The 25,819-nt window shown below is 41.0% G+C and overlaps 1 protein-coding gene across 2 annotated transcripts in view; it reads right to left on the bottom strand.

Annotated features, from left to right (window-relative positions):
- Positions 1 to 388: 388 nt before the first annotated feature.
- ACO1 (aconitase 1) overlaps positions 389 to 25,819 on the bottom strand; it is a 39,218-nt gene continuing 13,787 nt past the window's right edge. For both annotated transcript variants that reach the window (XM_055699519.1, XM_005432945.4), the window contains exons 4-21: positions 22,264 to 22,401; positions 20,257 to 20,326; positions 19,956 to 20,139; positions 16,494 to 16,633; positions 15,253 to 15,424; positions 14,683 to 14,783; positions 13,538 to 13,654; positions 12,134 to 12,293; positions 8,765 to 8,900; positions 8,168 to 8,252; positions 7,756 to 7,912; positions 7,093 to 7,217; positions 6,719 to 6,823; positions 5,903 to 6,045; positions 4,107 to 4,254; positions 3,577 to 3,699; positions 2,384 to 2,569; positions 389 to 1,106 (exon numbers count right to left, since the gene is read on the bottom strand). In XM_055699519.1, the coding sequence (XP_055555494.1) occupies positions 993 to 1,106; positions 2,384 to 2,569; positions 3,577 to 3,699; positions 4,107 to 4,254; positions 5,903 to 6,045; positions 6,719 to 6,823; positions 7,093 to 7,217; positions 7,756 to 7,912; positions 8,168 to 8,252; positions 8,765 to 8,900; positions 12,134 to 12,293; positions 13,538 to 13,654; positions 14,683 to 14,783; positions 15,253 to 15,424; positions 16,494 to 16,633; positions 19,956 to 20,139; positions 20,257 to 20,326; positions 22,264 to 22,401 (2,404 nt within the window). In that variant the 3' untranslated portion in view covers positions 389 to 992. The remainder of the gene's footprint in view (positions 1,107 to 2,383; positions 2,570 to 3,576; positions 3,700 to 4,106; positions 4,255 to 5,902; positions 6,046 to 6,718; positions 6,824 to 7,092; positions 7,218 to 7,755; positions 7,913 to 8,167; positions 8,253 to 8,764; positions 8,901 to 12,133; positions 12,294 to 13,537; positions 13,655 to 14,682; positions 14,784 to 15,252; positions 15,425 to 16,493; positions 16,634 to 19,955; positions 20,140 to 20,256; positions 20,327 to 22,263; positions 22,402 to 25,819) is intronic.

Genomic DNA, 25,819 nt, shown 5'->3' on the forward strand with positions numbered 1-25,819 from the left:
TTTGTTATCACTGTAGATAGATTCATGTGGTATTGTGGATTGGGCAGTCACTGACTTCAGTGAATGCATTAGTGTAATCACTGGTTGATAACTGTCAGTTATCAGTTGCTGACAAGGATCTTGAAATTTTGGTAGCCTGTCTACCTGAAGATACAAAACAGACAGAAGTACATCACAGAAGTATTCTGTTGGGTTACAGAAGACTGTCAGTATTTGACAGTATTTGTATTCACCGTGTCTCATGCAGATTATTCAAAGAAACATGAATTAAAATATGAGAATGCAAGACTTGTATGACTTTGTTCCTACATGGACAATGACAGGAGTCTAAAGTCAAAGCTCTGTTTGCGTCGCGGTACTGAGGATAACATGACAAAACACACCAAACTTCTTCAAAATAAATTTAATTTTATGCATTAGAAATATTATCCCCAATAGGTCCACCTTTCCACATTTTTAACAACAAAGTTCATGGCTTTCAAAATTAATAAACAGCTAAATAATTAATTTCAGTATTAGATTCAGATTCTGGTCAACTGCATAAGAAAGCTAGTCACTATCAGATAATCAGGAAGGAATAAAAATTATTTTTTATACTGTCAGTTAATTTTTGCACCACTGATATGATATGAGCATAGAACTTAACTTCAGAGTCAAACTAAATGGACGAAATGTATAAAATCAGCACATGATCCTCAACACTTCCACAGATTCCAGCAGTATTTTAATGACTTCTGCACTGTATTCTAAGGTAAGTGAAGCCGACCACCATATGAAACAGATAATAAATGCTGTTTACTTCAATTGGACAAGTGTGTCCAGTTTCCTGATACACAGATTAATTCAGCATTGTAAACAAGCCTTCTAATACAATTCACGAAAAAAATGTTTGCTTTATGGTTCACGCTTTCAAATTTATGATTACCATAGTTTCATTGTGCTCACGAGAAGCAGGCAGGCTTGCACCTGGACGTTTTTGCTTTATGTTATGATTAGGCCGCCATTTTACGGATCATGTAGTTCAGAATGCCGCCATTGTGGAAGTAAGTGAGCTCCACATCAGTGTCAAATCTCATGATGGCATGAAAGGTTTTCCCGGTATCCAGCTGTTGGGGTCAAAGAAAGTCATTCAAACAGCAGAACCTTCCACATATTACATGACATCATAGTAAAATAAGGACTATTAAGACAGTTTTGCCATCTCAAGGAATTGTGATGGAAAGTTGAAGTGAACAGGCACTCAACATCAGTATTTCTTCCCATGCTAGACTACAGCCAGCTGCTCAAGAGGGAAGTGCTTTAAAACAAACTGTAATAAACATGGTATGGAGTTTCCTTGCATTGCATTTGCTGTCTCATTTAGATTTATTGATACAAGCCCAGGGGCATGAAAGCTGACCACCCTTTCAAATGGTTATGCTAATTCTTAACATTTTCCTATGTAGTCATTCTTCTGGCTTAGGTACAGCAGCAATACTAATTTCATTCACTTTCTCTGAGGCCTAGCATTTGGGAGTCAGAAAAGCACAAAGACAACTGCATGAAGTGAATAAAATACTTGTATTTTACTGAAGACTCCCCTGGTCAGGTACTTCCAGATGAATGCACAATGTTCACCTCCGACTGGTAAACTGACGGACTCTTTGGTACCTATAGTTCCTCTGCTTCAGGGCAGTTAATGGGGCACATGTAAACACCTATTGTTAGAAACTAATTCAGGGAGACCACCTGCATTAAATGAACATGCAGTAAGTACATTGTTTTACTAACTGCAGTAGAAGAGCAGACTTTGATGCTATTAGGCTAATTAAGTCAGTTTTACAGATGTTCTAATCAAGAATAAACCAAATTTTATCACAGATGCCAATATTTTTCAAAAAAAGGCATAGGTTTAGAGGCAAAGCTAGACAAAAAGAAGTCTTTCAAATACAGGGCCTGAAGTTTAGATTTTATGCTGGGTACACTTAAACTTCACTTTTAATGCTGCAGTGAACAGTATTCTGTCAGTTGAATTGTCAATGAATTATTTTAAATTTGTTTAAATAAATTAGTTTAATGTATTTAATTTAACAGTTACAGTTCACGTTCTATTGTGCTTCAAACATTTAAATGAGACAGAAAAATTTATAGTGGACTTTGAAAGACTGGTCCAAAATACAGGACTGCTTTGTGCTAAGTAAAAGAGTTTGCTCATGCTGCTTTTATATCCCATCACAGCAAATCTCTACTAGAATGACTGTTTTCATCCCTTTCTCCATGACAATTCTCCCTTCCTTAGGTAAGAGAAGCTTACTGCCATATGAAAGCAAGTTGTTTGAAGAGTCAGTTAATTCTGAGTGAAATTATAGTGAGTCAGAAAATTCAGACCTTTGGTGTCTCGTACCTTAATCTCAATTTTCATCTGAGGTTTTAGTTTTTCAGGAATGACAATCGTGTAACGCTCCCGTCCAGTGAGTTTTAAAACCCCTGCATCCTCACCAGGTAAATACTGCAGAGGAATCACTCCCATCCCTACTAAGTTGCTTCGATGAATTCTCTCATAGCTTTCAGCAAGTACAGCCTTGACACCCTGGGAAATACAAAACAGGTATAGTTATCTTTATGGTTCAGGATAGTCTTCTGTGCTCATGGGAAGGAAATTGGTACATTTGTGGCCCCCTCCATTTCATTTACCAGCTACTGGCAGGGTCAGCAGATCGTGTCTGACAGTGGACTGTCCAGGATGACTTGATTATATGTTAACTTTTAAAAATCTTTAAAAGAAATCTGATTGCCAGGCTGTTGCTTTCTTGGGAATCCTGTATACTTCTTTAACATGTTTTAAGTAAAGCACCACTAGGCATTTCCATAATTCTTGCTAATTAAGTGTTACCCTCTTACACTACAAGTTCCAGGATGCAGTTTAATTAATTTCTGAATTTTTACATATTAATACAGTAAAGACAAAAAAATTACCACTGGAACAAACCCCCTCAACCCACCCCCCAAACACAGATAAATGTAATCTTACACACCAGCTCTCCTAAAACTTTTGCCTTCACAAATTCCACAAGGAAGCTTGAATCAGAGTTCAGGTTGGTAAATAATGTAGAATAGGCAGACAAAGAATGCAACAGGTGTTTCCACTGTATGCGGATTTCTGTTAGGCTCCTATAACAATACTGTTAAGCATCCCTGCAATCTGCATATTGAAGCCACGCTAAATTTCATTTTCACTGGTACCACTTTTCTCCTACACTTCCTATCTTCCCTGCTAAGTGAGCTGAAGAAGGCAGCTGGAAGGAGACCCAAGGTTTACGGGGTTATGGGAAGCAGAAGTAAAGAAAATGGCCTTTCTCGTGTAGCCTTCTGGATTTCTAGCTGAAGATCAGTCAAGGCTTCCAGTCTGAACAGGATCTAGGAATATTTGCCCAGCTTTTGCAACGTTACTATGACTCTTGGAGGAAGCTGAGATTTCAAAATAGCTCTGGCTATCAGAAGTAAGAATGAGCAACCCAGGACGCTGGTCATAAGCTAGTCTTCTTGACTACGCGCTTTTAAGTACTGACCTCCTTCTGGTTTACTGCAGTCACTCACCAAGAGGAATGGTCCTTTAGCTGCCCAGTCTCTGGAACTTCCTGCACCGTATTCCTTCCCAGCCAGCACAATCAGAGGATGGCCAGCCTGCTTGTATCTTTCTGCAGCATCAAACACATCCAGCTGGAATGAAAATGCCCAACACCTTAATTCACTTTTTGGGGGTGGAAGCACGGTTCCAGGGAAACAAGGAAAGAAGTGTCCCCACATAAACAGCTGAAGCCCATACTTTCTGCCAAGCAGCACTTTAAGGATATTAATCACAGTGATTTGTGGCTTCTTTGTGGTCTGATCTCACTCCCAGCACAAACCTGCACCTTCCATTACCACTTTACAGTGGTTATACCCTCCAGTGATAAGCCTGATAGCAGTAGGTATGCCTGACCTGCTTCCCGAGGTCAATACAGCTTCCCCTCATCAGCTTTACTACAAAGGCAGTTAAGTAAATGACCTAAGCTGTAAGAAGGAAAGCCACTACTAATCCACTCTACTGTCAATGAGCCTTAGTTTAGAGGAGCAAGTGTACTTACAGTTTCCCCGGAAGGGAAATGGACAGTCTGAGGTCCTTGTTTATCAACAAATTTGTTCACCAAGCGAATGTTTGCAAATGTTCCTCTGGCCATGACAGCATCATTCCCTCTGCGGGAGCCGTAAGAATTGAACTCTCGAGGAGTCAAGCTATTAAGGGAAAAAAAACCCAACAAAAAAAGGAAACATGTTTTGTTTTTTTTTAGACTGAAGCACTCTGTGCTTTAAAAAAAGAAATTAATGAACTGATGTTTTTAAGGCAGATATGAACATAGTTCCCATCATGGCGGTAGCATCCATTTAGCCAATATTTCTACTTTTATTCTTTTTTTGGAGGAAAAAAATAAAGTAAAAAAAATAGAAGTATGCCTACAGCTTGGTCACAGAAAGCAGCTTCCACAGTATTGTCATCCCTTGCCCTAGTAAATGGTATCTGATAGTGGTGCAAGGATACAGTTCCTGTTAGGTCAGAAGACACAATACAATTCTTTTCTTAATAGCTGGCTACTGAAAATCTTCCTTGTTACTTATATTACCACAGCACCTAGAACAAAGGTAGAGACACCACTGTGCTAAACATCTAAAAGGCACAGAGCATCCCTGCTACAAATTAGAACTACAGAAGAAAAAGTTAATCCACAAGTAGAGGTATTGGAATAAGGGGACACTCCAGCCTAAACAGTAAACAAAGAATATGCTGGAATGTGACTGAAAATTGACTGTTTGCACTGGGCTACATCCAAACAGCAGCTATGACGTACATCTGTTTTGTAATTTCTGTAGGGCTATTTAGATTTCAAAGTGACTGACAGCACAGGGCCAAAGAGTCCAGAGACGTTAGTTGTCAGCAAATCATGTTTTAATCAATTTCCCCTCCAGAATTACTAGGTCTAGTGAATATCTATTTCTTGTACAATGTCAGTCCTGTTCCTCAAAAGATCACTGAAGCTATAAGAAGTACTAAACCAGAGAATAAAAGTATTATCTGTTAAGACTGGATAGGGCAACTCAGCACGTCCTAATCATGCCTTAAGTTGAACCCAGGCCATGGAAAAAGCCTGATATTTTACAGCAGTTTGGACTCTAACCACAATAGCTTTGCCAGTTTTTGCAGCTGCACTGAAACCTATATTTCTGGATATTCTATAGCAGGGGTCCTCAAACTATGGCCTGCGGGCTGGATACGGCCCCCCAGGTTCCTCAATCCGGCCCCCGGGATTTACAGAACCCCCCGTCGTTCCCCCCCCCCCCCCCCCCCCCCCCCCCGCCAGGGGTTGGGGGGGGAAACCAAGCAGCCGCAGATGACTGCCTGCCACTGCATCTGCGCCGGCCCCCTGGTTAAACAGTTTGAGGACCCCTGGTCTATAGCTCTTGACAGTCTGGATCTATTAAATAGTTGCACATGCTAGAAGAAGCAAGTATAAAACCAAAACAATTTTTGGCAATAAGGACCGTGATAATTTTGTTTCATTAGGGGCACAAATCCTTATTCCTTTATTTATGAATACACTTACTGTAAACTAGCCTGAAAGTTATCTTCCTCCCCTCTGTCCATACAAAAGTCTTTAGCTCTCCAGTGTAACAGACATGCATACTCTGTGCAAGTTCTCACACTTGGTGAGAGCTGCTGAAACAGCAGAGAAAGAAATGTTTTTCTTTCTTCTTTTATATATTCTCCAGGCATCCATGAAGGTATACAAGCATATGCAAAACACCACCAGATATGTGCGGCTGTAACATGGTATAGTAGTTGTGGCTTGTTTCCTCTTCCCAGTCTGTAACAAGAAGCAGTGCTTACCCTCTGCTGGTCAAATAACGGGCTGCAGGACTATTTCTTGCTATATTCCCAGCTGGAGATATGTGGTCAGTTGTCACAGAATCCCCAAAACTCAACAGGACATAAGCACCTTCTATTGTTTTTGGGGTCTGAAGAGCCAAAGTCTAAACCATCATAAATAAAAACATAATCATTAGAAAATGCCACAGAATTCCTTTACCTTTCTTGAAAGTGCAAACTGAAAATAAGGTCTCCCTTTTTATATGTTAGAAGAAAGAAAAAAACCCGAACCCTATTAAAAATGTTTATGTTTTGGACAAAATGTGATTTCCTGGCTGGCCGTCAGCAAGTTCAAGATGAAGAAAATAGAGACAAAAAAATTAGCCAAGACTTCCTGTAGTACATGCATGAATGCAGACAAAAACCCCACAGGATTACTCTGCATCTGCATGTATTGAAATCTGCATTTTCTTTCAAATAGTACTGAAATAGCCATCTGAACACTGAATTATTTGGTGCAAAATACAGGCAAGCAGAACGGTGGGCTTTGTTTCCTGTCCTTTTCCCTCACTTGTTTTGTGACTATTTAAAAGTTTTTCACCTTAAAAGGAAAAAGACTTTTCAAAAGCCCTGAAGCGACAGGGAATCCTTAGAATTTTCAGATTCACTCATGCCTTTGTATTAAAATGAACACAATACTGTAATTCAAACATTTGAGAACCAAAGCCACAACAGGCTATGATGATGGATGCTCCCAGGCCCCTCAAAATGGCTTTGCTTCACCTTTGACCTTGACTACACACTTCTGTTTGATTCAAAGGGAAAGTGTGCACGTACCAGACCATCAAAGAAAGGTGGAGACTTGATATAAGTTGACTTAGGATTCCAAGTATATAGTGTATCTGAAGGAGCATCCAAGGCATTCCAAGACTTGTTTACTGTCTGAAAAACATACCAAGACATCCCATCAATTTCTAAGTTTTCAGAATCAATTTCTAAGTTTTCAGAATCAAGGAAATTACTTCAGAATCCAGGTAAAACTCAAATTTGACTTCAGCAAAAGCCCTATCTATTTCTTAAAGCACTTTGGGAAATTCTTGTGACAATATATATTATGTTTGGGGTTCATTTTGTTATGAAGACCAACTTATTTAACATCTTTAGAACAGCACAGTACATCAATCAAACTACAGTCCAGGGGATTAATTCACCTCTATTTTTTGGTAGACCTCCTTGAACATCCCAGGAATAACAAACTGACGCTCAACAGCTTGAATCTCATTTCTTGTTGGCCAGATATCTTTCAGGTAAATCTTCTTCCCTGAAGCATTTATTCCTGTAGAAAATGGTATTTTTATGTTTGTTGAATAAATTTTCCATTAAGGAAGAAAAAGTTTACCATGGTGTTCTTTAGGTATGTGTTCCTTCTAACCCTGTTAACACTCATGAGACACACTTTATTTCACCTACAAGGGTCTGACAGAAGAGGGCCTCATAAACTTGATGATGCCTGTACATATGGCTTCTTTTGTGATTTCCAAGGGCCTTCCAGAATAATTTAGATTGGAAAGGACCTTTGAGGGTTGTCTAGATGAACTTCCTGCTCAGAGGAAGTCTACTAGGTCAGGTTGCTCATGACAGACTGTCATCCAATTATCACTGAAAAGGTGCCCCTGTTTAATTAGCACACTGGTCAGGCTTGGCTTCCCCCTTTCTCCATCATACAGACTCCTTGTTGCTCTGTTTCTTAACAATTGCATGCTTTGTGTCCCAGAGGTACTCAGCATCTCCCTAGGACAAATGTTTCTGAAGAGCATAATTCCAACTAGTTTAGTCTATAAGCTGTGAAAAGAAGCATCCTGATACTGTCTTACCCAAAGGCTCTTTCTCAAAGTCGATCCGAACAGTCCCTGCAATTGCATAGGCTATTACCAGTGGTGGGGAGGCTAGGTAGTTAGCACGGGTGTTGGGATGGACGCGCCCTTCGAAATTCCTATTGCCAGACAACACACCCACTGCTACGAGGTCTCCCTGTAAGAGAGTTTGAGACAAAGGTAGCTGAGGTGCTTGCAGACTCCATATACCCAGCAGATCTGTCGGGATGCACTGTGCTGCAACATCAATGACTGGACAGTCACAGAACTGCCTCTTTTCAAGCAATCCCAAAGCACCTCCCACCTCAGAATACAGGCTGAATTTACTTCACACACAGCTGAGAAGAGTTAGTGCACAGCATAACACAGCTCAGAATAGCTTACCTATGCTGCACAGGAAAAAACTGCATACCTGTGTAATGGCCTCAACAACAGATTCTGGTAGGGGTCCACTATTGCCAATACATGTCATACAGCCATAACCCACCACATCAAACCTAGACAGAGCACAAAAACCATCAGTGAACAAAAAGCTATTTTGGAGAAAGATGTTTAACCTCTTAGCAGTTGGCAGGGTCACTTTTAGAAGATGTACTGTTTTAACAATCGAATTGCTGCCAAAACCAGCATTTTTGAGAATGCTCGACTTTTATCATTGCAGTGACTGTCTGTGCTCACAGAATGAATATCTGGGAAATGTGTTATCTAGCAAGATGAATAACACTATAGTGTCATTTATGCTATTTAAAAACCATTAGTCTTGCAAAATAGCCCATTTTCCCGCTTAAGAACATGAGTCTTCAAGAAGCTACAGCAGGCAACACACCTTCTCGTTCATTGGCACAGTCAGCCAGCACAACAGCAATGAGTTAACTCATACAGGATCATGCCACACAGCACGTGACATATCTTCTAAGCTGTACAGGGAAACAGTTATTCTATTGCATCACTTGCTGTCAATGCTTTTAGCTAAGCAGCCACAAGACAACAGTAAGGAAAGCACTCTTACCCTAGTTGGGAAAGGTAACTCATAACTCCACTCTCCCTCAGATAGTAAGTGACAACCCCGCTTCCTGGGGACAGGCTAGTTTTAATGTATGGCTTCACTGTCAAACCAGCTTCAACAGCTTTCTTAGCAAGCAATCCTGAAAAATGCAAAGGGTATATTGCGGTTTTTCCTGGAAGTGTGACAGTCTGATGGATCAACAGGTTAACAGAAGGATCATTAAATAACTGAAAAACAGAAAAGGCTCCATTTTCAGCAATGAAACGGTACAGTAAGCCAACAGCATTAACTCAAGAAAAAACAGCTAGAGCTCAAGTGCTCTGTTGAACTGTAGATCCAGCCTGCAATTTCTGCTCCACTGGAAAGCTGATGGAGGTTGCATTCAACAAGGTGTACTCACACTGCGGCACCAGACAGACATTCAAAACTCAGAACACAATTCAGAAGACAAGTATGTCACAATAAATGCAATGAAGAATTGTTAACTTCCCTCTTATGGTGGTCTAGCGATCCACTGCTGAAATAACTGCCCACATATGACTTGCTGCCCTCAGAAGGAAATGGCTCTGAGCGCGCCAGCTCTGGACCTTGTGACAAACAAGCTATCTCACAACGTACATCTTGTTGCAGAGGTGCTGCCTGACCACTATATGCATAGAGATGTTTTAGTGGAGCATATGTATTACCAGAAACACATTTGTTCTGAACTTCTTCCTTTTAAATGAACTGTCCATACATAGCTGAATGTTCAGAAAACAAGTCCCCTCCAACCCCTTCCCAGGATGTGCATAAAAGAAGCAGCAGCTATGCAAACTATGCAAAACTTCATATTCCCATGCCTCATTCTCCTTCTCACACACCCACTTAGGTAAGAAAATATACATAAGCTCTTATTTGAGCCAACATGATGTCCAACAGGAAGATGTTATCAAACTGTTTTGCCTTTGTCAGCTGTTTGGCAGCTCTGTTAGACATGATTGGGAGACTTCTGTGTGTTAAGTGTTGTGTGAAAATGAACAGATTTGGAGGCCTAAGGGTAGACAGGTGAATTTTAAAAAGCAGTCCTATTCCTGAAATTGCTAGGACTCCTTAGCTGCCAGAGGAAGCTTTGGAAATGGGAGCTCTTGGATGCTTTTGAAAATGTGACCACAAATAAATGTTCATCCTAGGATCTGATAGCCTGATAGCCTGCTGGCTTGTTTTCCTGCCAATACCAGTTCTGAAAAGAATGCAAAGTCAAACTCTAAAAACTGGCAAGGAAATGCCAGAACTTATGTTGCTTCGAGCAACCTTAGTCCAACACCTTTGTAAAGTCAGATTAGGCTGTCAAAGCTACTACAGCATACACTTACTATCCCCACAACCACACAGCCCCTGCACATCATTTAATGCACAGGACATACAGTGGTAGTTTGAAACAACTATTGGTATTTTGGATTTCTTTTAGCTTGATTACTTAGTGGAAGCACTCTACGTTACATTACTTTCCCTTCAAAGCCTGCTCCGAAAGCCAAATTACCATGCTTTTTGTGGGTATCTTGGAGGTTCTCAACACTTAGTGTACAGTCACTGGAGACTGAAAGAATTAATTTATCCCTCTCCTTGTCAAGGTCAAAGCATCAGCACTACTGGATGGAAAGGCAGCAACAGTAAGAGTGCCCACTAAATCCGAGTGCATACATTGAGAGCCTTAGGACTAGGTTCTTCAGCCCACTATGTGTTAAGTAGTACTGAATGTGTGCAAAGTACCAAATTGTATCTGCAAAGCATTCTACACTTTAAACCCATAGAGCTATAAGGCCAAGCACGCTGAAAGATCAGTATTCCCTCTGCCATGCTATGAGGGTAAAAAATGCATGCCATTAACCTAGAAGCCAAATGCTTGAGGAAACTATATCCTAAGCAGGTGGCACAACTGAGGGATACACCTACCTAAGGTGAGTAGGACAGAGCAAAGACAGCCTCTGTGGAGGAAACCTACTTCTTGATCCTTGGAAGAAATACAGCCCTATTTCTGTGATCATGACCAGGATGGACCTAAAGAAAGATGTATGCTGATTTGGCTGTCCTGTCCAGGGCAAGTGAATTGCAAGACGTCGTTCAATTGTGTTCCTCACAAAGGGTAAGAAATAGAGCAGGCCTCTCCTCCACTTCCCTTCCCACCCCACAGCCTGGCTTATGATGGACTTGTCCCTGTTGCTAGAAGTTAAAAAACCTGTTGTGCCTGGGAAGAGGGTGAGCTGCTGGTACTGTAGAATACCCAAAGACATATGCTAGTCCAACAACAGGTGACAAATATCACATTGGCAAACTATCTGTCAGAGGTTGTCCACAAGCCAAGATCTTCCCACCACCAGACAGGAACAAAGGAGACAAATCAGGTGGTTTCAGCCAGTAAGTAATCCTCTCTGGTCAAGGGCCCTTGCATTGCCCATTGCACTTTCCTTCCAGTGTTTGTAGAAAACAAGCCTGCATCCTACAAACAGTCTGACAAACTCGGAAGCCCTAATGTGGTGATGATCTTACAGTGACAGATAACATCTATGTATAAGTTTGTGGAGGAGAGAAAGAAATACGTAAGCATGTAGCCAAGCACCTGGGAAAGAGGACTGAACTGGTCTGCTATAGGCTGAACTCTGAGCTGACTCTGCATTCCTAGTTTGTTGCCAGAAGGACACATTTGGAATGAGAAATTTTCTGCTCAGACTAGTCAGATCGAAAATGAACAACCTCCTGACCTGACATTTAACACAAACAACTCAGACTACATGTTTTATAGTATTTGAGTAGGGATAAGCAAGAAAGTGGGGGATACAAAGCACACCTCTGATCACTTCTTGGATGCAGTTAAGATGTAAATAACAAGGCTCTGAAAGATGGCAATCCCTGAGAACACAAATTTCCTCCTCTGCTCACCTCCTACTTGCCCTCAGACTCTTGCTGTAACAACTTCACACACTCCCTAGCTAAGTGTGTGTTCTGTACTCTGCGGTCAGATCAGAGCACTTTCAGCCTTAGTTTCATAGACCATTTTTCACTGTCCTGCTTCTTGTGACCGATTTTCAATAACCTCTTCTCAGCTCTATATAACAGCTTCTGTGCATTTAACAAGTGTCAGAGGTGCTGGTTAATTCAGTTCCAGCCTGCCCTGTAGAGAAGCTAGTGCAGGAAAAATACATTTTCTTCAATCCATGTTTCCAGCTACCATTTCCAGAATTCCTTCTGCTACCCTCAGGGACTAAACTCAGTTTTAGCACTCCAAATGACAAAACCAGCTCTGTGCATGTAGAATTACATCGGTGTTGCGTTTGTCTTTAGGACACACAGCCAGAGTCAGAAAGAAACTACTGCAGATTAAGCAAATAAACTTACCTGCCCCCAACATAACTGAGGGGTTACTGGTGTTTGTACAGCTTGTAATGGCAGCAATCACTACTGAACCATGAGCAAGCTCAAAGTCACAGCCCTCAAAATTAAATTTGACTATTTTGTTGTGTCGGTCTGAGGCAATTTGGAATCCCTTGAATCCTTGCTGTAGGAGGAGAAAGTAAGAATCAGAAGGATATGGTTAATATAAATATTGTGAGTGGAAATTAGTATGAACTAGGAATTTCATGAATGAGAAGCATCTGTCAGTCACATCCATGATTCCATTTTTAGGTCTGGTGGTGAAGCCTTGCATCCCTGGTCAAAGTGGCAGACAAAAACAATTTTTCTGGGGTCTATCCTATTATCTGTTTACTGGTAAAGAGGCAACCTTTGCAGCAAAATATGTATTTTGTTCCTGCATGACTATATCCTTCTTCAGATTGCACAGATGCTTCTTGCTCCCATATGCTCCAGATTCCTGACCACGTATAGTCTTGTTACACAACCTAGTCCTGAGATACTAGCTGTAACACAAAAAAATTTTAAGCCATCATTATCAAACAGCTCAAACTTATACTACGAGCTGACTTGAAAGGCAAAAGCCTGTCTGACAGTTCAAAAAAATCAAGGAGCAAGAAGGCACTGTTCACACCATGAAAAATTATGTTTGGAGATCTGAAAGCACAAGGTCATTTAACGGTGTTTGGAACATAACAAAACAAGAATTATTGGGAACTGCTGTCGTTTAAGTTTGTTGATTTAAATCACGAGAGTTCTATACTGCCTTTAACAAGGGTGATTACCCTATCAGCCAAGGATTTAAACTGATTTTGGAAACTTAACTGTCTGGGCATATTAATTCAAATTAAAATCTTGCTCTTCTTTCAGTGACCATTTTTGACTGAGTGATGTAGAGAGAAGTCTTTTTTTTCTGTCTTTACCATGTCACAGAGACACATGCAGTTCTGATCTGCTGAATAGATTCAGTACTGAATGCAAAACTCCATTGCGGAGCTGAGGGCTTAACCTGCTTGGAAAGCTGAAGTGCTGGGTAGTTAGCACAGAGCTCAGCGCAGCAGCTACTTGGTCCACTCTACTAACAACACCCTTCGTGGCCTATTCAGAAATCCCTAGTGCATGTCAAGACCATGTTAGGTCTAAGACTGATCTAAAATCAGAAAGAACTACTAATTCAATAAGACATGAACACCTTCATGTGACGGAACCATCACCCCAGTTTTAAACTACCCATTGTTGATGTCATCTTCTAAACTGCATTCAGACATCCTCATTTACTTTTCAATAACAAAACAACACACAAGTTAACCCCGAAATGTAGTTCCTGAACACCAGACAGCTTTTAGAAGCGTGCATTAGTTTAAATGCCCAAATGATCCCAGTCCCTACCTTGGCTCCCAGACAAGTCTCAAAGTCCTTCTTCATATCTGACACAGCAACTTTGTCCTGAGGTCTTTTTGGTCCACTGCAGCAAGGTGTAACAGTATGGAGATCCAACTCAACAACCTATTCAGGAAGAGGAAGTGAGAGCAGTTCAGCACTGCATAACAAGTTGAAGCCAGTTAAGCCACAGATATGCCACCTCTGATGCTGAACCATGGCTAAATCTGCACACTGTGTTTGTTTGCAGAAATTATCTAAGACATATGAGAACGAAAAGATCAGAAGAAAGGAACAGTTCTACTTTTAGACTCTGCCAGCTCTCAAAAATACCCCAGCTATGAAAGCTCAGTGTATGACTGAAGCATCTAAACAATACAGATGATTTTGAGAATTATGTCTTTTCACATGCTAGCAGCAGGGTCCTCTTCAGAAAACAATGATGTGAAGAAATCCTGGTACTGGCATAAACCAAAGCAGACTATTCATCTTGGCCTTGGGTAAAACATTCGGTATATTATAAAACAGAGAATATCCTATTTTCCTATTCCTCAGCGATGTTTCAACTTTGTTATTATAGTATGCTGCATCTTTTCATATTTACTAAGATTTTTGAATAATCATGCAAACCTGAACATAAGTTACAAGGTAAATTCTTACTGTAGAGAGAACCAGGAATATTCTTGAGTTTCCTGGACTCAAGTAAGATCTTGGTTTTCTTGCAAAGAAAGCTGTTTGTGTGGTCTGTGGTTACCACACAGAGCTTCTAAGTGTCGTGATTCACACAGTAAAATAACTCGCTGAACAGAACAAGGGTAAAACTGGGACAAGGCTTACAGAGACAACATCCGCACTGTCTTCATCGCTGTGTTTGAGTCTGGACTGAACTGCTCAAAACCACATGAACAAAATTGCAGAATCTGCATCAGCTAGAGCTCAGTTGAGAGCCAGTCTATACCTATGCCCAAGCTTTCACACCTGAAGAGACAGCTAACTTATGCCACTGGGCCTTAGATTAAGACAGATGTGTGAACCAAGCCAAAGGACGAGGAGTCCTTTGACTATTTCTTAGTTTCTGTGAAAAACTGACAAATGTCACATTGAAATAGGGCAGGGCATAAAGCAAGGAGCCAGAGAACAGCATAGTTTCTAACCTGTGTGAAGTCTGGATCCTGAGAGGAGTTCTTGAAATCTCTTAGCATTCCCACAGCCTCAAGATACCTTTTTGTACACATAACTTTCTCTTTATCACGGCCTAAGGTGAAAGCCAGACACAGCAAAAATAAAATGCAATGAAACTGAGGAACTACTGTATGACTGAAAAACAAATCAATGCTTAACAGGCTATTTCACTGTTCGTGCTGTACACTGCACTACAAGACCCTTTCAGCACAAATACTAGAGATTCATTGGAAACAAAGCCATTGAGCAGACTTAGTGGCTTTTGCAGAACAAAAACTTAGCGCTGCCTGAACCTAGCTTATCCAGATGACAGAAGCAGGAACCTAAGCAGCAGGCAGTTAGCTGTATAAAAGTAAAACTCAGCTCTTCCTAAACATAGCCCTAAGAGCAAAAAACAGCCCAAATAAGTAAGTACGGATAAAAAAATGCACTCAAGCTCAGAAGGCTCCACTTGATTCAATCCCATTGCTGACTACACCTTATAGACCTGGAGTCCCTGCTTTCAATTACACCTTTAACTCGTAGTCTCTTCTTACACTCACCAGTTTGTATCAGGTACCCAATGCTAATATCATCCACTGGGAAATAGGCAGCTGTTGCTCCATACTCTGGACACATATTGGCAATGGTGGCTCGGTCAGCAATTGACAGCTGGGCTACACCAGGACCAAAAAACTCCACGAATTTACCCACAACTCCAACTTGGCGGAGGTGCTGTTATAAAAACACAGGGCCTGTGTCACTGCTAGGTGTCAAAGACCTGATTATACACTAGGTAAAATATACAGGCTTTACTTCTTGCTCCATGTCTCTCAGAGTGAAATGCCAAATGCAGTGAACAAGAGTCATGTACATTATGAAATACAGCTTTCAACTTTTTAGCCATTTGCAAAGCTTTGGTAAACTCAGTCACAAGGATGAGGACACAGATGTAGTTTCAATAATAAGGTACAGTAAGTACAGGGATGTACTCCTTCTAAACTTGCTCTTCATCTCATTTAAACTACAGTCTATCTTATAACAATTGCATTTTTCTCAACGTGACATTCTAAGGAGAGAAGAACAGTGTGAGGTCTTTAGCCAGGAAATCCTGGAAGATGGGGAAACAGGAAGAACCAACTACACAAGTATGTGAATCAAACTGTAAATGAACACACACATGTGGATGAACTCATAAAAAAAGCATTGGTTTTCCCCATTTGGAGGTTCTGTCTAAAGACAGCATCCCATGACCAACCTGTACCAGATTTCTGACCTCCAAAACCCTTAATAATGCTAACCAGTAATATTCTTAATTCAGTCACAATCCACAGAGTGGATAAATGTATTATAAACATACAATGTGAGCCAAACACCTGCAGGTCAAAGAAATCAGACTGCAGCACTTACTGTCTGTTTCCAGGTTTGACATCGCCTTATTCTAAGTAAGGACTTCAAGAAAGAAAAACATCATGTTTCTTTTAAGGCAGCAGGGAAACGAGACCCTTTCACAAGCACTGTTGTTCCACAACAGGTCTGCATGTGAGGATTTGAACAGGCCACACAGTATCAGTTCTCCGCTCTGTTTTGTCTGCCTTCTGAGAAAGAGATTTGCCCATCAAATTTGCAGTTGTCCTTGGGCAGCTGATTGCAACCCACACAGAATGATAAAGTGTAAAAAAAAGTCCATAATGACTACATGGAAGCACACACAGGGCTCCTAAGCATGCAGTACAGTGGCTCTGTCCTACAGATTACGCATAGCTTCCAGCCGTAATGGCAAAATGGCACACACGTTCATTACCTTGGTAATGGTGAGCACTATGTCAGTGGATGTTACCAGTGGCTGAGGGTTTCCCAGCAGCTTATAGCCAACTACCTCAGGAAGCACCATGCTGATCGGTTGGCCCAACATCACTGCTTCTGCTTCAATGCCACCAACACCTGTACACAACAGGAGTATATAATCCAACTATTCAGAAAGACAGTAAGTAACATGCCAAAGATAAACCCATGAAGTACAGCTGACTGATGATTCCTCAATTTAAGGTGTGAAAGAGGAGAGCAGTCAGGCAGAGGACTTAGCTATCTGCTGAGGCACTCCTCATCTTGCTTATTTCTGCAAGGTTGGGCTTTTTTGATTTCTTTCCATTTCATACCTTCATCCTTACACCTCAGCCATTAGATAGGTTATTGTCTAAATCGAAGTAACTTACTCTGAGGACACACGGCTTTTATAGTAACAGATGTGTAAGTTTTATTTAATGACTTAAACATGCAATTCATAAACAAAGAATGACCGACACGGCATTGAACATGGCGTGCTGTGAGCAAAATGTAAGCAGACCATGACTATTAGTCACCAAACAAAAACTTACAAGTTATTTTGAAGGAAAGAAAGAATATTAGAGTCAAGAGTATAGAATACTAATAGAAAAGCTACTTATTAAGACAGAACTATCTTCCCTACATCTGTTAAGTTCCAACATCAACAGTTTCAACAACTAGGAACCTTTGTGTAAGCACACCTTCAGTATTAGAGTGAATGCAATTAAAGTGACTACTTCATTTTGCTAATTTAATAAGGTAAAGTATCAAGATGTCAGTCATATGCAATCTAAAAAAACCCATGTTTACTAGCAATCTGGCATTAAGCAGCAGTTTTATAACTTTTTGCCTGTAGAAACACCTTCTCATGTTTATCTTCCACTTTCAAACCTCATTCTACCTTTGCTTAGCTTAATTAATACTAAGCTAGAACAAACTGCCTGTAATAGTAGCTTATGCATGCCAAACCACTGCTCCTATCCTCTTCCCCATTTAATCTAACAATAGTTCTGAGAAATAATTTCCAATTTATTTTATGCAAGATGATGTTAATTAAAAAGATAATTCTGTTGGAAACAGTATCTGTTGGAGGGATAATGCAGTAGGGCATAGGCAATCCAGGAAATTCTTGGAATGCATTGACAGTAACATCCTTCTCCAAGTGACAGAGAAGCCAATGAGGAGAGATACTATGGTGGACCTTGTTCTCACCAACAAGGAAGAGCTGGTGGAGAACGTGAAGTGCAAGGACAGCCTTGGCTGCAGTGCCCATGAAATGGTGGAGTTCAACATCCTTAGGACAGCGAGGAGGGTACACAGCAAGAATACTACCGTGGACTCAGGACAGCAGAGTCTGGCCTCCTCAGGGATCTGCTTTGTAGACTACCATAGGATAAAGCCCTGCAGGAAAGAGGGGCCCAAGAAAGCTGGTTAATATTCAAGGATCACCTCCTACAAGCTCAGGAATGCTGCACCCCAATGCAGAGGAAGTCAGGCAAAAACACTGGGAGGCCGGCATGGATGAACAAGGAGCTCCTGGACAAACTCAAACACGAAAAGGAAGCCTATAGAGGGTGGGAGCAAGGACAGGTAGCCTGGGAGGAATACAGAGAAACTGTCCGAGCAGCCACGGATCAGGTAAGGAAAGCGAAAGCCCTGACAGAATTAGATCTGGCCAGGGACATCAAGGGCAACAAGAAAAGGTACATCAGTGATAAAAGGAGGACTAATGAAAATGCAGGCCCTCTCCAGAAGGAAACAGGAGACCTGGTTATCTGGGACATGGAGGAGCCTGAGGTACTCAGTGACCTTTTTTCCCCAGTCTTCACCAGCAACGGCTCCAGCCACACCGCCCAAGTCACAGAAGGCAAAGGCTGGGACTGAGAGAATGAAGAACTGCCACTATAGGAGAAGATCAAGGTTGAGACCATCTAAGTGACCTGATGAGATGCATCTGTGGGTCCCAAGTGAACTCGCAGATGAAGTGGCTAAGCCACTATCCATCATACTTGAGAAGCTGTGGCTGTTCAGTGAAGTTCCCACTGACTGGAAAAGGGGAAATGTAACCCCTGTTTTCAAAAAGGGGGGAAAAAAGGAAGACCCAGGGAACCATGGCCCAGTCAGTCTCACCTCTGCACCCAGCAAGATCATGGAGGAGATCCTCCTGGAATCTATGCTAAGACACATGGAAAATAAGGAGATGATTGGTGACAGCCAACATGGCTTCACTAAGGGAAAATTGTGCCTGATAAATCTGGTGGCCTTCTGTGAGACGGTTACAGCATTGATGTATGAGGGAAGAGTGACACCATCTACCTGGACTTGTGCAAATTTCTTGACACTATCCCACATGATAACCTTGTCTCTAAACTGGAAAAACATGGATTTGACAGATAGATCACCCAGTGTATAAGGAACTGGATGGATGGTCACACTCGAAGAGTTGTGGTCAATGACTCAATGTCCAAGTGGAGCCTGGTAATGAGTGGCATTCCTCAGGGCTCCATACTGGGACCAGTGCTGTTCAACATCTTTGTTGGCAATACAGACACTGGGATTGAGTGCACCCTCAGCAAGTCTGCCCACGACATAAGCTTTGGGAACCCCAACATAAGAAGGACATGGACCTGTTGGAGCAAGTCCAGAGGGCCCTGAAGATGCTCAGAGGGCTGAAGCACCTCTCCTATGAAGACAGGCTGAGGGAGTTCAGGTTCAACCTAGAGAAGAGAAGGCTCCAGAACAACCTTACAGCAGCCTTCCAGTACCTAAAGGGGCCTTACAGGAAAGATGGGGAGGGACTCCTATCAGGGAGTGTAGTGACAGACAAGGCGTAATGGTTTTAAACTAAAAGAGGGTAGATTTACATTAGGTATTAGGAAGAAATTCTTCCTTGTGAGAGTGGTGAGGCACTGGCACAGGTTGCCCAGAGCAGCTGTGGATGCCCCATCCCTGGAGGTGTTCAAGGCCAGGCTGGATGGGGCTTTGAGCAGCCTGGCCCAGTGGAAGGTGTCTGTGCCCATGGCAAAGGGGTTGGAACTAGATGATCTTCAAGGTCCCTCCCAACCCAAACCATTCTATGATTCTATATTCCATGCCACATTAACATCATGCTCAGCATTAAAACTGGGAGGCAGGGGGTGGGGGAATTTTTCCAAAGTAGCTGTTGCCCAAGGACTGGCTGGGCTTTGGTGTGCTGGTGGGTGATGGTCTCTGCACCACTTGCTTATGTGTACTTCCCTCCCCCCTCCCTTCATTTATTAAACTTTGTCTCAACGCATGAGGTTTTTTCCTGCATTCGCTGTTCCAATTCTCTTCCCCTATCCTGCTGACAGGAGTGACCAACTGGCTGGAGGCTAACCTGCCAGCCAGGGTCAATTCACCAGTCTGAAACACAGCTTTGTCAGTCAACAGACTGTTCGTGACATACTATTGCACATACCCCAGCCAAGCACTCCCAAGCCGTCTATCATGGTGGTGTGCGAGTCAGTGCCCACCACACTGTCTGGATAGTAGTAGCCGTCCTGATCCATCACCACTCTTGCCAAGTACTCCAAGTTCACTTGATGGATGATCCCAGAGCCTGGCGGAATAATTCTCATGTTTTTAAAAGCCTGAGAGCCCCACTGAAACAGAAGGAATTGGAGTAAAAAATTTTCAATGCATATGAGCGTTAGAAGAACTTTTGTTCATAGCCCTTTTCTCCATGCAAACAAATTCCAAAGAATTAGTTCTTTTGGTACCTTTAAGAATTCAAATCTTTCTTTGTTCCTTTCAAATTCCAGGTCCTGATTTTTTTGCAAGCTGTCTGATCTACAAGTAAAAATAATCAGCTGTCAGATCCAAAAGTATCCACACTAAATTTATGTCTAGTCAGATATACCCAAAGGTTGTAAGAAAAGAGTTATTACCTAATGTTAATGCTGATCAATCTCATTTTTTTAATCTCACTGTAGCTGTAAACTGCAGCCAACCAGTGAAAAGGATTTAAGAAATCTTAAGTAATACCTTAAGTCTGGTTCAAATGCGAGTGCTAATCTGCATATTACATATGTGAGAGGCCTAAAACTTGTAGTTTGGGAAGAGCTACACTATGTGTTAGAGCAATATGAAGTTCCCAACACCTGAATCAGAGGTTATCAGCAAAGAAGTAAAGGCTAACTGGAACAACTCCCCTGTAACTTCAGTTAAAAAGAGATTAACATTGACGAAAAAGGGCTGCCTGAAGCCCCTGTGCTTCAAAGCAGACAGGGTTAACAAACTTTTTACTTGAATCAGCTGCCTAACTTAGGCCTGAACGGAAGGGCTGGCCAATGTTCTCTCCACATACACGCAAGCCTAACAGAAATACAAAAAAAGCTGTGACAAAAAGTAATTATTAGCAAAAAAATATCTAAATGAAGTCCTAGATACTACAGATAACATAAAATATATCTTACTACTAAAATAATACAGAAAAAGAATCACAATAGTTGATTTTGTCCTATGGTAAAGAAGAAATCATATCTTGTTCACAAAGAGTCTTGTTTCCCAAAGACCTTAAAAAAATATGACACAAATTAAACAGAAAAAAGGTTAGGTTTTAGTTTAATAGAGTATGCTATAACACCCATTTCCCCAGAGATCAGTCTTTAGGTGAGTCTTCCTAATTTTTGAGTCTGTTTCTAAACTGTCTAGTGTTATGTTAAGATTAAGAATAGATACAGCATCTCTAGTAAAACAGCTAAAGACAGCTGATTTTCAACAATGTTAAGTCAAAATTTTTTGGCCCTTTTCTCCCCTGTCAACTATGAAACAGCATCAGTAAGAATTCATATCCTTAATAGTACACAGTTAAAAAAAGTAGGAAAAAATTATATTTGAAAACTATCTGACAACATTCCTCTATGCAGCAAGCTTCACAATTTCTGCTCAGAAGTTCAGTACTTTTGTTCAAGAGAAACCTCTAAATATTGGCACTGAGAAATTGCTCTTTATGTTCTTTAATCTCCACCTTCCAGGAATTTTCTTCTTTGCATTGCTATAACTTACGTGGCCCACTTTGAAATTATATCCTATAGAGGACAATAAATACACAGAGTATTTTAGCAGGCAAGGTAACTGCAGATCAAAAAAAACTTCTGGAGTTTGGAAGGTGGAAGGAAACTGAGAAACATGTAATTGCAGGATCTGTTTGGAAGATTAGTTCAGTAGACCCTTGCTCTAGTGAGTACTTGTCTCTTCGTAGCATGCTGAGGATTGAACAGCATTATGTTTTTCCTGCACTTACAGGGGCCATATTAATCAGTGTTTTGCTCTTCTGCCTGGAGGCACTGAACTAGCAAAGATTTCCTTAGAGCTGAGCTAGAGCAGCTTAGGTCTGTTCTTATATAAATAAGGAAGAAAGGAGACATTCTCACTCGTCCTTTTGAAAAAAGCCCTACGGGGTCAAAAAAGTGCATATGGAAAAAAGCTATTTCTAAGCAACTAATAATAATGCAGTGTTATTATGGAAAATTATGATCACCACAGGTCTGAACTGAGCCTTTAACATTTAGTTCAGACTTGTGCTGCTGAGAGATGCACCACAGAAAAAAATCAAAACTCCCCCACCTAATTCACTGCAACTTGATACAACAGTTTAACTTAAACACTTTGAGTCTAGGATGTTATAGTCCAAATGCTAAGAGTATCACCAATGGAACTACCTTTATTATCAGTAACTGCATCTGGCTTGCTTATTACCATTAGGAGTTTTTTTGTATCCTTACCGTCTGTTAAAGTCAACCTGGATGGAGTGATCTATCACTAGATCAACAGGACAGATAGGATTGATTTTTTCAGGGTTCCCACCAAGTTTCTTCACAGCATCACGCATCGCAGCAAAGTCAACCACAGCAGGTACCCCACTAAAACAGAAGAGAAATGGCTAGGTGATACCATTAGGAAAAGAAAAAAGAAAAAAACAACAACAAAACAAAACCAAGCGAGATCCTGAGACACAGAAGAGACATCTACTGTCCCATCATCCTGGTTCTGGCTGGGATAGAGTTAATTTTCTTCTTAGGAGCTGGTGCAGTGCTTTTTTTTTTGATTTGGTGTGAGAACAATGCTGACAGCACACTGACGGTTTGAGTTGTTGCTGGGTGATGTTTATACTAAGTCAAGGACTTTTCAGTTCCTTGGGCTCTGCCAGTGAGAGGGCTGGAGTGGCACAGGAAACTGGGGGGGGGACACAGCCAGGGCAGCTCTCCTGAACTAGCCAGAGAGATATTCCATACCACAGAATGTCATGTTCAGTATAGAAACCGGCAGGGGGTTTGCTAAGGCTGCTGATCATCGCTCAGGGACTGGCTGGGCATCAGTCAACAAGTGGTGATCAGCTGTGCTGTGCATTACCTGTCTTCTTTTCTCCATCCACTTTGGATTTTATTCCTCTCCCTCCTTTTTCATGGTAACTGCTATTGTTATTATTATTGTTCTTTCATTTTTATTTTAGTTCAGTTATGAAATTGTTCTTATCTTGAGTTTTACGTTCCTTTCCAACTCTCCTCCCCATCATTCTGGCTGAGGGGGGGAGTGAGCAAGTGGCTGTGTGGCATTTAATTACCAGCCGGGGTTAAATCACGACACCCATGGAAAAAGAACAAGTCTCAATGGCTACAGTACAGTATCAAACATTAAGAAAACATGATATAGCCTGAAGACATTAAAGTTAAATTTTAAAATTCCACCTTAAGTCTATTTAACTTCACTACACATTTGGCAATTTGTACAGGATGCAAAATACTTGTACTGCTTACATACGGGACTATTTAATCAATGCTTCTAACCAGATGTCTTAGAAAAACTTTGCACATACTGCTAGCTCTAACAAAGGATACTGACCACATTTCAAGAAAAGTCCTATCTAAAAGCTCCTAAACTCAGCCAACAGTAATATAACTCGTTGCCATCACCCCAAGAAAGATACTGACAGCATAACTAGTACAACACTACTCAGACTCTTGCCCAAGTGATTTTTGGGCACAGAAAAATGCCACCTATGCTGAGTTTTTTCTTCATAATCTTTTATTATTTTTTTAAAGAACCATTTCACACTACTCTGCATATGTTCAGGAAAGAGCTGAGTCACCGTCCCTGGAGGTATTTAAAAGTTATGTAGATGGGGCACTTAGGAACGTAGTTTAGTAGCCAACTTTGCACTGTTAGGTTAACTGCTGGACTCGATCTTAAAGGTCTTTTCCAACCTAAATGATTCAATAATTCTATACAAAGCAAATTGCAGCCTTACCCTGAGTCTTGGGATCATTACTCTATGGCAGAGACAGTACCCTTGGGAAAACAAAGTCAGAAGAGCAGAAGGGACAGAAATGTATCTATATCCTGAGTAAGAACGAAAAGCTAAAACCAAAATTCATCAAGTAACAGAAGCAGTTTAACAAGCTTGGCAGGGAATCTGGAAACTTAGTTCTAGTCAGCATTCCTTTGGGATCTTGAACTGGTTTATCTTCTTTTGCTCTGTTCCTCTCTCTCCTCCCCAGTCTGTTCAAAAAAGAAGGGCAGAGGGGGAAAAAGGCAATGTTCTTTCTTTGATACTTTGTTATCTGTATTTAGCTGATTTTAAAGCAAGGGTTGTCTCTTCCAAGTTTTGCAAAACACAAAAAAATCTTCTCCATACTTAGGGCTGTTTGGTACCCTCCACACTTCAAGTGAAACTGGCAGAGCAAGGTATCAGATTTCTTAAATTACAAAGGACATGACTACAAAACACCTTTGCAGCATAAATCCACTTCTGAAAATACAGTTAACTGGTCTGGCAGATCTCTGGACAAACACAAAAGGGAGAAATAAGGTGCACCATTCATCTTTACTAACAAATTATTGTACTTACCACTGACAAAAGACCTTACCACAAATGACATTCAAACAGCATGTTTTCAGGCTACAGGCCAACATTCACATTTCTGCCTTCTCATATCTTGTGACAATCTGCAAGCCCTTGAACTTCAAGTGACTTAAAAATTAACAAGCCTTTTTCTCTGTTTGTATGTCTCATTCATCCAAAATAATTTTTCAATCCCTATATTAAGACCTCTTTCCTAAGTGAGAAATGTAAACTATACAGAGGGTCAAAGTAATACACATGAGAGTCCTTTGCCCATCCTTCACTTCCAATCCAAGTCTAGTCATAAGCAAATGAGGAGTAGTAATTAGAAGTTCTGGCACTTCAACACCTGCCTTACCTAACAGATCATACACATTTCTGTATTTATTTTAATAAAGCTTCCGGTGCTTCTCAGCACATGCATTCTCAGCTTCTACAGAGGTATGTACTAGATGACATTTTTCAATCACTTTGGGAAACCCTCTTGCCTACAAGCCTATCTGATTTTGCTGACTGCTGAGACAGAAAGAGCTGTCTGCAATGCGCTCATAAGAATCTGGCATTGTTCAGTAACCCACCAAAACCATTACGTTTCTGCAAGAGTAGCTCAAAGCAGCAAGAGTTTATGTTTTCAACTCTAATAAGGAAGCTATTACAATTTTTAAATATATCAGAAACGATGCAAGAAGAAGAGAAAAGGCCTTGTCATTCCCAGAGTTTTAGCTTGACAATCCTGAGTGTTTCCAAAAACAAACAGAAAAAAGGGTCCACATCACGTAACCTTGACATGATGTTTTAGAGCAGTTTATTTTCCTTGGAATATGCATATTCTGGGACAACAGCATAACAACTGTTAAGCCACCTAGGTGAACTTGGGGGAGGGCAGGTGTGGGAGGAAGGGATTAGAAGAGTTCTTTTGCCAGCTTACAAACTTTAAACAATTGAAAAGGAACAGACACAACATCCATCTACAGTCTTAGAAGAGCTCATGACGATTACAGAATGATTAGATCTAGGAAATTCAATAATTCTAATGCAGAACACATGAATGTAGTTGTCATACGGTTTCTGGAAAGTTGGCAAAGCTGCCTTTTCCAAAAGATCTCTTTCAGCAGTCTGTTGAAGAGCTCGTTTTTCATGACTGCTGCTGCTCTGAAGACTTACAGGCAAATTTTTAAAACTCAGCAGGAAAGTAGGGGGCAAGAAAGTGCAGGAACAAAGAAAAAAATATTTGCTTGAAAGTTTGGCTTCCTCTTTGCTCCAGCTTTTTAAAATGTTAACAGCAGTCAGCAGGTACAATATAACTAGGAAATCAGCACTTTTTTCAATTGAGGCTTTGCCAGTTTTTCCTAATATCTTTAAGAGTTCAGCTGTACTGGATCTCTAGCACCTGGACAACATTTGGGAAAATGCGTAAGAGAAGGTAGGATAGCTAAGGG

This window comes from Falco cherrug, chromosome Z, assembly GCF_023634085.1.
Source record: "Falco cherrug isolate bFalChe1 chromosome Z, bFalChe1.pri, whole genome shotgun sequence".
Classification (NCBI taxonomy): Eukaryota; Metazoa; Chordata; class Aves; order Falconiformes; family Falconidae; genus Falco; species Falco cherrug.